Raw genomic sequence first — 13170 nt, forward strand, 5'->3', positions numbered from 1 at the left:
CTTCTCTCTCTCTCTCTCTCTCTCTCTCTCTCTCTCTCTCTCTCTCTCTCTCTCTCTCTCTCTGTGTGTGTGTGTGTGTGTGTGTGTGTGTGTGTGTGTGATGCTTGTGTATATACAGATGAAAGCTAGCAAAGGATGTCGGGTGTCTCTGAGTGCTATAAAGCTTATATTTCATTTTATTTTTTAATAAGAGAAAGCCATCACTAGAACTAGATGATAAAACTCAGTTGTTGAAGACCACATGCCTTCGTTGCATGATATTGAGAAATCAGGTTGAAACAGACATATGATCCCAGATGGCTAGTTTCAGAGTGCCACAGGGGCAATGTAGGCATCTAGGAAGAAAAGAAACATCTGTGTACCCTACAGGCTATAATGCCTTGCAAGGTATTCCCATTTGTGTAGTAGTGCACTATTGTTAATGGCATAACCAACTGCTCTCATGACTGGATTTGAGACCCACTCCATAGAAGCAAAGTCATGCCTACTACTGTAAAGCAGGTCAAAATACTGGGGGATGTCATAGAGCCTATAGAGGAATGGAAACTGTTGTTTAGCAAAAGTGGAATATTATCAAACTGCTTTTTGAATATTTACAATTATATTCAGAAACAAATGCTATTATCAGCCTTAACAAAGGAATGTTTTGTTTTGTTCTGTTTTCCACTGTGATTGGTTGTAAGTGTAGAGACTCATGGGTGCACAAGGCCCCTAAAATAAGGGATAGATGAGTGTTCAGTTTTAAAGAAGTCATGTCATTCCATGTAAACTCAGGAAACATTGCACAAGATGGAGCAGAAAAAAAAATGTACACGGGTAAAAGGTCTTCAAAATGCTGTTCTGAGCAGACACAGCTATTACAACCACAAACTCCACACAGCTGTGGATATCTGAATTGGGTCTAGATGAGAATGGGTCCATCAATACTCAGGCACAAAAGGAGGTTAGAGTCCAGAAGTTCTATCCATGATCGATGAAATATTTGCTGCAGATTGATTCAGGAAGAGTGAGCATCAGTGTCTTCAGCTGCAATCCATGGATGGCTCCGCAAGGATAGTTATAATGAATAGTTGTAAACCCATGGTGGGCCCACAAGGATACTTGTAATGGATAATTGTAATCCCATACTCATCTGGACATCTCAGGTTAGAGTGGGTCACAAAGCAAAACTAAAAGTCATGAGTCTGGGAAAGGTATTGATAGGGGTGAAATGGGTATTGATGAAAGGAGATAATAGAAGACAATGGGGCAAGATTAACTGGCGTACATCAAATAGTTGTATCAAACTGTCAATGAACAAAACTAAGAAGTAAAAATGTAGAAATAAAGGCAAACAGATAAGGTTTGTTGAGAGGTGGCAAGATCGTTCCCTACAGCAGCGAAGGGATTCGCAGTTTCCATCTGCCTTAGTTTTTGAGACAAAGCTTCTCACTTAACCTGAGACTCCTGTGACTGTGACTAGGCTTGATGGCCAGCAAGGTCCCTGGATATCATCCTCCACCTCCCAACTCGGGTTACAGGCACCCAGGCACCACTGTTGCACAGCTTTTCATGTGGGTGCTGGGGATTTTAAGCCATATCCTCCTGCTTTACAAAATTCATGCTCTCCTCCTGAACCATCTCCCCGGCCCTATTTTTCTTTTTCTTTTTTTTAATGTATTTTATTAGCACATATTAGTTATACCTAATAATGAATTTTGATATGCTATCTCACACATTGTATGTTTTAATCATTTTCCCTCCCCTCATTACCATCTCTTGTCTCCTCATTCTCTAATTGATCCTCTTCCTCTTCATGTGCATTGTGATGTTTTGCCGGCATGTATGTCTTTGTGAGCGCGTTGGGCAACCTGGGACTAGAGTTATAGACAGTTGTGAGCTGTCCGTTTGGGTGCTGGAATTGAACCTTGGTCCTCTGGAACAGGAGCCAGTGCTCTTTACTGCTGAACTATCTCTCCAGGTCTGACAAATGAGTTTCATTAGGATTGTTTACTGGGGCCTAGAGCACATTAGCAGTGGCTACAACACTGAAGAAAACATCTCTCCTGTCTCCAGCAACCACCACCAACTTACAAATCTTTAGGAAGGGTTGGGGTCCCATGAGCTCACTGCTCCACGACAGGGTCTAGTCTTGTGCAAATCTTCAGCAGGAAATGGTGGCTGCTATGAGTTCAAGAGCATAACAAATGTATTGCACTTATTAGCCAGAGTTTCACACCACTACCACATCCTTTCCCTGGCACTTACAATTTGTCCATTCTCTTCCACAATATTCCCTAAACCTTGGACAGAGGCAGTCCACTTATGGGTGAGCATTCAGCAGACACTTATTCTCAGTATTTTGAGTCTTTGTAGTTACCGCTGAGCACTGGAACAAGAAAGTTCTCTGATCAAAGCTGACACCTGCACCATTCTCTGGGTATAAACATAATAATTCAGAAGGAAAACCAGTGGGTACATCATATCCATTTAACAAAACAAGACTAGTAGTTTTACTACTAGGGCTTGTAAGCTAGTTAGCTATAGGCTTTTGACCAGGTCTGTAGTATCAGGTGTGAATTCCCTCCTGTGCAGGAAGCCTCAAGTCCAATCAGAAAGTGGTTGATGACCCCTACAGAGGATTTGCCACTATTGCACCAGTGAGCTCATCTTTCCTGGCTGGTGAGCACTGTTGTATGGAGGATCCATGGTTGAGTAAGACTGTTATGGAAAATTCTCCCAAAGCAGCTTTCCTAGCACTTTCTGTCAATGTGAGGACTATCCGGAGCAAAGAAGATTCTATCCCAGTCCCAGATTTTCTCTATGTCCTGGGAACAAAGTGTGAGTCTCACTGATTCGTATTATCCAGCCTCATTCTAAGTCATCTTGGGATACAAGACACTGTTGAACTTCAAAGAATTCTCTAGGAACTAGAGAAGCTTAGGAAAGATAAATGTCATGACTTCTGGTTGACAGTTCATTAGGCATCATCTTTTGAGATTCTGTAAAATATCTGTGTATCTCTATTTACCCAGCCAAAGGCAGCCAAGAAATCTGGATGTTGTTTGCATTGCCCTCTGGCATTTTTCCCAATTTCTCTTTCCAGTTTGGAAGGGAAAAACTATCCAGGACATGGTATCCCATTTCTTCTTTATGCTAGCCAGAGACTCATGCTTATTGCATGTAGAGGAATCTTCTATATTAATATTTCAGGAGTTAAAGTCATACCAGTTCAAAATATGCCAACTAGGTATATTGATTATTTTCAGCTGAAAGCACCTAAGGCATGACATTATGGGAACAGATTATCTGGCTTGATTTTTTTTTCTACATGCATCAATCAATAAAAAAGCTAAGCACTGAGGGAAAGGTGTCACCCTAGATCAAAGTGAGAAAGTATAATTAGTAAGTGAAGTTATGAGGAACCCATGTGAATACTCATTGGAGTAACCCTTTTAGCTACACACACACACACACACACACACACACACACACACACACACACCTCCTACTCTTAGCATTAAGAGTTACTATCTTAGGCTACTCACCCATTTTCTTATTATTCCTTTATGAATGTGTTATTTGTCTAAAAAGTATAAAGCATCATGCTTTTGACATTTCTTTGTCCTTATCTTGTTTCTATATACCATATAATTTTAATAAAGCTTATAAAACTTTCTCACATATGTGTGTCTTTCTTATGCTTATTGCATATAGGAGAATATTCTATGCTTACTGAGTTTTTAGGCTCACCAAAAGATTCCAGAGGGCCAGCAGCAAGGCAGAAGTGATCTGTTCCTCTCCTATAATACTGCCTTTTAAAGAAAAAAATATTCATGACCACTTTTTGCAAGTTTTAAGCTTTCAGGAGAAGTTTGCAAAGGAGAAAGACATTTGGAAACATATTTACAGTTATAAATTGTATAAGTTCGAGTTCTAATATCAATATTGATACTTAATTCAGCAAGCACAAATATTTATTGATTATTTTTTTTAAAGTTCTTAGACTTGTGGATGCTGGTCACCAAATCAACCTTCTAAGTAGACAGTAGGGCAGTATTTCAATGTGGGGTCAGGTTGAGAAGAGTTGGGTAAACATGCAAGGATCTAGGACTGGTGCAAATAGCTAGGACAGGATTTTCAGGTAAGAGATTCAAAGACTCTCACCACACAAATTGTGTGTTAATTAGTTAATATGTCTTTCAAAAAGTTTCTAAATTGAACAATCAAACTTCTGTGCTGACAAAGTCTCTGGGGATAGGAAAACCACTGTTAATCACTCCGTCTAATATAACTGTGGAAATATAACACTTAAATAGAAATGGTGGCTGTACATAGTGGTGAGCATACCTGTAATCATAGCACTTGGAATCTGAGGCAGGAAGATCACAAATTCAAGACCAGCTTGGGAATAGGAAGAATTTGTTTTATAAATAAAAAAAATGAACAAAACAAACAGAAATGGCACCATATGTGGAGAGCAGGCAACTCCAGTCTGTTGACTAGACTGTCAGAATTGATAGTTCCTTAGAGTTTATAAACTCTTGGTAGGGATCAACTTGTAACTTTGTGGTAGAGTATGGTTTACCTTATGTGAGGCCCTAGGTCAGAGGCCATGGACTCAATCTTAGTACCATAAAATAAATAAAATAAGGTAAAGTGGAATAAAATAAAATCATGCTAAAATTGCAGCCCATGCTTGATGTTACTGATTTTGAGAGCAAACTGTGGTTTATTCCTTTTTAACAAGAACACATCTATACTTTTCTGTTTTGTTCTACTCTTATTTTGAAAAGAGACATGCTTCAAATGAAGTTAATAGTTTGTGTGTGGTAATGTTATTTTCCCACTGTTTATGATATATATATCATATATATATATTCTATTTGTAGAGATACTGGAGAGAATAATTTCATTGAAGTGGACTTAGAACTGGCAAGGAGTGTCTTCAAGAAGTTAACATCAAAGAAATGGATTTCCTCCTTGGTAAGAGCCACTATATATTTGACTTACTTGAGATTCAGCACAATCACACTGTGTTATAGGAATAAATAGAAGAATATCTTAGTTTTCAAGGGAGGTGGGTGACAAGGATCTGTGACTGGGGCTGAGCAGATGGCTAGTCTCCATTATAAAGGTACTATAGTCTGTACTGTGATAGGTAGTAAGATTTAATTTTTTATTAAACCATTAAATGCACAGTATATATAGTATTTGTTTTCAATATGAAGAGAATAATACTGAGATATAAAGCTTCTATCTAACAATGTACAAGAAAGAGCAGTGGTTTGGGAAGTAGGGTGCCCTCTGTGGTGAATGGTTAAAAAGCTCAATATCTGTTTTGAGATAAATCATGGGTGTATTTTGGATGAATCTCTGCTAATGATTTATTCCTTCTCTTCTTTGGGTTTACTATTTTCTTTACCTATGACTTCCATTTGTTCTTAAGGTTTATTATTCTGGACAGCATAGAAAGGAAGCTACAAATTTTGGTTGTGACTACACGAAGCTGTATTAATAATAGACAGATATCAAGATGTCTTAGTTGCTTGGGGCTACCAAACATAGTGTAACATGGTGGTCTTATAAACAGAGGAAAGAGACTTTTTATAGTTTTGGAGCTGGAATATATGGAAGTTCTAATATTAAGGCATTAACATAGCGAGTATCTGTTAAAGCTGAACTTTCTGAAGACTATGTCTTCATTGTGTCTTCATGTAGTAGAAAGCGCTAGAAGTCTTGTGTATAAGGCCACCAATCCCCTTGTTGAGGGTTATATTTTTATGACCTAATCATCAACAACATTCTTCTTAATACCATTGCACTGAAGGGTAGGATTTCAACATATGAATTTTGGGGAGACAACAGACAATCTGTAGCACAGAAGAAAGGAAGACAAGATGCATTCACCTGCACTAAAAACTAGAGGCAGGGTTTATGTACTAATTTGCCAGTGTAAGGAAAGTGAAAGAAGGGGCATCTATGGATGGAACAAATGGGCTTCCACAGAGATAGATGCAATGAATGTCTATCTGTGATATTTTTGTGAAAGCAACGTTTATTTGCCTGTTTCAATTGTTGTCTCAAAGGCTTACTGCCTCCTTCTGCTAACCTAGGCCTAGTTCTGGAAGCTTCTAGCCTCCATACAATCTAACCTACACCTAGAATGCTTTCAGCCTCTGAGACTTGCTGCTCAATAAGCTCACTCTTTATTGTCTTACTGAACTCTGGGCTGGTTCAACACAGCTGTTCTGGCTCAAACTCCTCTCCCAGTGGACATATTCAGTCTTGCTTCTCTCTCTGTCCTTGAAATGCTCTGCTTGGCCTCAAACCAACTCCAACAACCTTTTCTAATCTTCTGGATCCTTCTAATTCTGTGGCTCATTTGGTCTTCACCTGAGTTTGGTTTGTTCTTTTTCTGCAACCTGTGTCTCTATAACTGTCCCAGTAAAACCTCTCTCTCTCTCTCTCTCTCTCTCTCTCTCTCTCTCTCTCTCTCTCTCTCTCTCTCTCTCTCTCTCTCTCTCTCTCTTTCCCATTAAGTAGCTTCCCTTTCCTCTTCATTCTCATGAGAGTTCGACATATCCTATTCTGTCAAATCTTTCTGTTTGTCACTTTCTTTTTCTGCCACTCAATTAAACAACACTTTCAAACATGGGTGCTTCCTTCTACACACTAACTTTACTTTCATTGTTTTGGATTAAAGGCATGTACCACCACACCTGTACCTAAGATTTTCTTTACCTGGTCTTGAACTCAGATATACTTGCCCCTGTCTCCTGGATTAAAAGCATGTTTGTATTCCAGCTGGATCATACAGACCTAGAAAGTCTTTGGATATGATCTCTTGCCAGATCATCCATGTTCTGAATTAAAATACCTTTACATATTCCTTTATACAGTTCCTCGTTTACGTACTTGTGGTCTGAGTGCTCAGTCTCCTTCTTGGTAATGATGCTACCCAAAAGTAGTTTATGACAGTTCTACCTTGATCAGACTTAAGAAAAGCTCCGATATTTCTGCTTTCTGCATAGCTATACCTCAATTGACCTCAGTTTAAAGTAATATTTGTAGCTGATGTAACCAGCCTGTGGTTCATGCAAAGATATGTTTTGTTTTGTTCTGTCTTCCAAAATAAAAAACAATCTACCATCACCATACCACAAATTAGTTATACTATAATTTTTCATATATGTTGTATGTTAAAGGTCTGTTTTGAATTAAATAAGTATTCAGTAATTTTGGCTCTGAAGAAAATAAGGACAAAAGCAGATTGTGTGTGTATGTGTGTGTGTATGTGTGTGTATGAGAGAGGTTAATAGCTTTTCTTCTTTTCATTTTACCTCTTTTTACTTTTCTTGCCATGGTCTTTGTAACACAGACTGGCCAGCATCTCTTTAGGGTGACATTGAATTTCTGATCCTGTTTGCCTAGTTCTTGACTGTTGCATAGCTATACTTGATTTATGCAGTGCTTATGGGGCAAAGACAGGACTCTGTGCAGTCAAGGGAGGCTTTTACCAATCAAGCTACTTTTCAGGCTTTCCTTTCTTTTCTGAGTCACCCAAACTGGTTTTGAAGTTACAAATCAGTTGCAGTCTCTGAGTAATGAACTCCACATGTGTGCCACTGTGACTATCTTACAGAATTGTTTCTGGAGAACGTCACATTAGTTTCAAACCATCTCTTTACCATGCACATCCATTTACTTCATCTCCTTGATATGCCATAATATAAAATAGGCAGGTGGCTCACACAAAGGGGAGCCTAAAGAGTGCGTGGACTATAAATGTTGACAACACTTCATCAACAGCCTCCAGAAGGACTTTCTAATCGAAAGATCATGGAATGAAACCTGTAGTCATTCACAACACCATGTCTTTTGTAACTCAGCTTTGTTCTTTGCCCTCTTTTGACCACAGATAACTACATGCCTTGAGGAGAATCTCCTCAGGGGCCTCCCATACAGTTCTCCACACCAAGAAGCTCTGTTGGTTTTTCTTTTGCTCCCAGAATGCCCAATGATGCAGGAGCCTAAGAACTGGAAAAGCCTGACGGTGGAATTTTTAAAGGCCCTTTATAAAGTGAATCCGAAATCATTAGCATTTCTGAGTAAGTTTTATATCATTTTACAAATATATCCAGTAGGATCACTTTTGAAGTAAAAATTGTAGCAAACATTGGATACATTTCATACTTCATACTTGAGTAGATGGTATACGAAGCTTTGCAAAGATCGGCCCCAATCATTATGACCACTGCTCTTGTCACACAAAGCCAGTGTTCTCAGCCTCAGCTAGGCCTCTGGCATGAGACTTCGCTAACCATATAGTGCCCAGTCAAGATAAATCATAGTTTTTGTTCACATTTTGGAAACTTCAAACATTTGATCAGGAGTGATAAAAAGCAAGGTTAAACTTATCATTGTTATTTTATTCAAATTATGGAATTTTTCATAGTTTTAAGTGAATGTGGAAGGTCTGATGCTTAAGCAACACAAAGGTACATACAAGTGAATTACACCCCGTGCCATCTTAGGAGGAGTTATGGACTCGATTTTTTTTTGTGTAAACATCTCAGGCTTCTTTTATGGATGTTTCAATGATGGCTAAGTGGGTAAGTGCCCTTGTTCCAAACTCAGCACCCTCATGAAAAGCTGGCACAGCTGTGTAATCTATAACCCCAGTACTGCAAGGAACAAAGAGAGAAAGGCTGAGGCGTGCTGCCTATCAGACTAGCTCCGGGTTCAGTGAAAAAACCCTCTGTCAAAGGAGCAAGGCATGGGATGATAAGACACTGGACATCCTGCTGTGTCCTGCACATGCACATATGTATAACACACACACACACACACACACACACACACACACACACACACACACACACACACACTTTTATAACAGCCCTCTCTCAAGAACTACCAAATGTTGCTTAAGAACTGTGTTAAGCCGTCACTTAAAGTCCCCACCACTTGAGCAGCTGATCCAGAACACAGAATGTGCTATGGACAGTTGCTTCCAATCTTCTGCTGCTATAATATTAGTGACATGTATTTCTTCAATGTATTAAGGATACACATGCAAGAAAAATGCAAGGAAGTATAGTTACGGGATTAAAGTATTAAATTGTATGTCCATTTTATTGGTTGAACTATCAGTGTGTGCCAGAGCAGGTGAAGCCCAGAAGAGAATATCAGATGCCCTGGAACTGGAGTTATAGACAATTGTGAACTATCATGTGGGTGCTGGGAACTGAACCTGGGTTCTCTGCAAGAGCAGATCAAAGATACTAAGATATATGTCATCTCAAGAATTTATTATTTATTTATAATAAGAACATTCAAAAGTCTCTTTACTGGCTGTTTTTAAACAATAAGTTGCTGTTGTTTAAAAAAGTTAACTTCTTTACAGTGTTGGGGTGTTAGAAGTTTCTCCAGCTTCACACTTGGACCAGCTAACCACCTCCTTCCATGGCTGCTGCCCCTTCCCCTGCCTTTATGAGATTAATATTTTTAGTTTACACATAAGAAAACATCTCATGTTACTGGCTTATTTAACAAGTTATTGAGTTCCATATATCTTTGTAAAAATGTCAGATTTCATTTTTATTATAATTTCTATGTGTAAATCTTTGATCCATAAGGTTGATCTAGGAGAGATTTCATTTTTTTCTACTGAGTTTTCATTTATCCTTGCACCATTGCTGAATGATATGTTTTCTTTTCAGAAGATGCAATATACTAAAATGTCTTGTATACTTCAGCCCATGGTCTGCACAGCATGCATCTGCACAGTATTTAATTTCATTATGTTGATAATTTATTTTAACCTTTATGGTTGTTGTTTTTTGAGATGGAGTTTCTTGGAACACAAAATGGCCTTTGATGCTTCATCTTCCTGCCTCTGGCTTCTGAGCACTGGGATTTTAATATTTACTAAGGTTATTTACTGAGAACTCCTTTTTAAATGTACCAAAATCCAATGCAATCTCAGAAATGTTAAAAATGTGTTGTTGGTATTTAAAATAACTGTATGTCTATAGGTGACAGCTATTTATGGAATCGGAAAAGAAGATTACTTAGATTTTTTAGGTAAAAATGTCAAGACTGTTGCAACTATATTCATCTGTATATTTTTAGACTTTTGTAGCTATTTGACAAAATTGCTGGTTTGAAAGTAATGAAGTCAGCACATGATTTTAACCTCATCATCCAGATGATGAGGCAGGAAGCTTGGCAGAAGTTCAGGGCCACCCTGGGCTACATATTAAAGACTATATAAGAAAACAATATGACCAGAAACATCAAATCAAATAAAGAGAACAAAACCAATGAAAACCATGGCCAATCAGTTAATCACAAGTAAGAGCCATTAGTAAGTTTCTTCAAATCCTGAATTTGAGATTTTTTAATTTTAATGATATTTTTCAGAATAAAGCTTTCCCCTGCATCTGTTAATTAGTATGCTGCTGTGATAATATCCATAGAAGTGTTGTTTTATGGTAATGATGGTAGATGTGGAAAGTATTGTCTATTTCTTGTCTTAAATATCCCAGCAGAAACTGTGGGGGTTAAGGGATGAGAAGAGAAATATATTGATCATATTTGATTTTCACACCCTCAGGGAAGTGTTGGACTTCTTTGGAAGTTTCTTCTCTGAACATACTAGTGCAGATGCTAAAGAATGCCATCATCCCTCAGCTGCATGATATAGTTACAGAGAAGCAGTATGTCTCTAATATTACACCTTTATTTAAAATAATGAAAGAAGTGCATAAGGTAAGGTTTCCTCTAAAGGAATTTCCTCTAAACCAATTTATTTTTTAAATTTATTTATTTATTATTATTTTATTAATTTATTCAGATTACAACTCAATGGTTTTCCCCTCACTTGTATCCTCCCGTCTTTCCCTCCCTCTTTCACCTTATTGCAATTTATTTTATTTTTTAAAATTTATTATAATTTATTCAGATTACATCCTGAATGTTATCCCCTCACTTATATCTTCCCATTCCCACCCTTCCTCCCTCTTCCATACTTTTCCCTTCCCTTAGACCTCTGACAGTAGGGGACCTCCTCCTCACCATGTGGCCACAGCATATCAGGTCTCAATCTGATAGGCTGCTTCCCCCTCCTCTGTGTGCCCTCCAGGCCTTCCCACAGAGGGATGGTGATCAAATCTCAGGCAATAGAGTTCATGTAAGAGACAGTGCCCACTTTCTCCACAACCATGGAAAATGAGCTGTCCATTGCCTATATCTGAACAGGGAGTCCAGGTTTATTTCGTGCATTGTCCTTGGTTGGTGCAACAGCTGGTTCCACCCTCTCCATATCCTCCAGCCTTGATGGTCTCCTTGTGGGGCTCCTGAACCCTCTGTGTCCTTCTGTCCCCCTATTCTTCAACTTTCTCCACCTGAGGTCCAGCAGGTAGTCCTAGCATCTGTCCCTATCCTCTGCTGGATCAAGTCTCCCAGAGGACATCTATGTGGGCTAAAATCCACTTATAAGTGAGTCTATACCATGGGTCTGGGTTACCTCACTCAGGATGATCATTTCTAGTTCCATCCAATTGCCTGCCTTTTTCAAGATTTCCTTGTTTCTAACAGTAGAATAGTATTACATTGTACAAACGTACGACATTAAAAAAAAAAACCCATTCTTCAGTTGAGGTTGTTTCCAGCCTACTACAAATAAGGCTGCTATGAACACAGTTGACAAAATGTCCTTGTTGCATGTGGAGCAGCTTTCTGGTATATGCTCAGGAGTGGTATGGCTGGCTCTTGAAGTGGAACTCTTCCCAATTTTCTGAGAAAGCACCAGATTGATTTCCAAATTATTGTACAAGTTTGCACTCCCACCAACAATGGAGGAGTGCTCCCCTTTCTCCACATCCTCACCAACATGTGCTGTCACTTGAGTTTTTGACCTTAGCCACTCTGACAGGTGTAATATGGAATCTCAGAGTTAATTTGATTTGTATTTCTCTGCTGACTGTCTTTGAGCATTTCTTTAAGTGTTTCTCAGCGATTCGGTGGTCCTCTATTGAAAATTCTCTGTTTAGCTCTGTACCCCATTTTTCAATTGGGTTATTTGGTTTGGTGCTGTTTAGCTTCTTGAGTTCTTTATATGTTTTGGATATTAGCCCTTTATCAGCTCTAGGGTTGGTGAAGATCCTTTCCCAGTCGGTAGGCTGATGTTTTGTTCTGTTGACAGTGTCTGTTGCCTTACAGAAGCTTTTCAGCTTCATGAGGTCCCATTTATTAATTGACCTTGGAGCCTGAGCTATTGGTGTTCTATTCAGGAAGTTGTCTCTTACGCCAATGAGTTTTAGGCTCTTTTGCACTTTCTCTTCTAACAGATTTAGTGTCTCTGGCTTTATTTGAGGTCTTTAATCCACTTGAACTTTAGTTTTATGCAGTTTGATAATATATAGATCTATTTGCATTTTTCTACATGTAGACATCCAGTTAGTCCAGCACCATTTGTTGAAGATGCTATCTTTTTTCCATTGTATTGATTTGGCATCTTTGTCAAAAATCAAGTCTCCATAGGTGTGTGGATCTATTTCTGGGTCTTCATGGTTCCATTGATAAGCCAGCCTATCTCTGTGGCAGTACTATGGTGTTCTTATTACTGTTGCTTTATAGTACAGCTTGAGATCAGGGATGAGCATTCCTCCAGAAGATCTTTTATTGTGCAGGATTGTTTTAGCTATTCTGGTTTTTTTTTTCTGTGTGTGTGTTTTTCTTTCTTCCTTTCTTTCTTTGTTTTTCCATCTGGAGTTGAGAATTGATCTTTCTAGGTTTGTAAAGAATTTAGTAGGTATTTTGATAGGGATTGCATTGACCTGTAGATTTCTTTTGGTAAGATGCCCACCTTTACAATGTTTATCCTCCTGAACCATGCACATGGAGATCTTTCCATCTTGTGATATCTTCTTCAGTTTCTTTCTTTAGAAACTTGAAATTTTTTTCATACATGTCTTTTACTTGCTTGATTAGAGTTAGAATGAGATATTTTATATTATTTTTGGCTATTGTGAAGGGTGTAGTTTTCCTAATTAATTTCTCTGACTTTTTGATATTTGTATGCAGGAAGGCTACTGTCTTTTTAATTAATCCCATATCCAGCCATATTAATAAATGTATTTTTCAGCTGTAGGAGATTTTATGGGTGGAATTTTTATGGGTCAT

General features: G+C 38.4%; 1 protein-coding gene across 3 annotated transcripts in view; it reads left to right on the forward strand.

Annotated features, from left to right (window-relative positions):
* The window catches only part of HERC6 (HECT and RLD domain containing E3 ubiquitin protein ligase family member 6), a 73605-nt gene that overhangs the window by 22895 nt on the left and 37540 nt on the right, over positions 1–13170 (forward strand). For all 3 annotated transcript variants that reach the window (XM_084784989.1, XM_084784991.1, XM_084784990.1), the window contains exons 11-13: positions 4872–4965; positions 7901–8090; positions 10601–10755. In XM_084784989.1, the coding sequence (XP_084641115.1) occupies positions 4872–4965; positions 7901–8090; positions 10601–10755 (439 nt within the window). The remainder of the gene's footprint in view (positions 1–4871; positions 4966–7900; positions 8091–10600; positions 10756–13170) is intronic.

Source organism: Acomys minous (assembly GCF_964271855.1).
Source record: "Acomys minous genome assembly, chromosome: 6".
NCBI lineage: Eukaryota > Metazoa > Chordata > Mammalia > Rodentia > Muridae > Acomys > Acomys minous.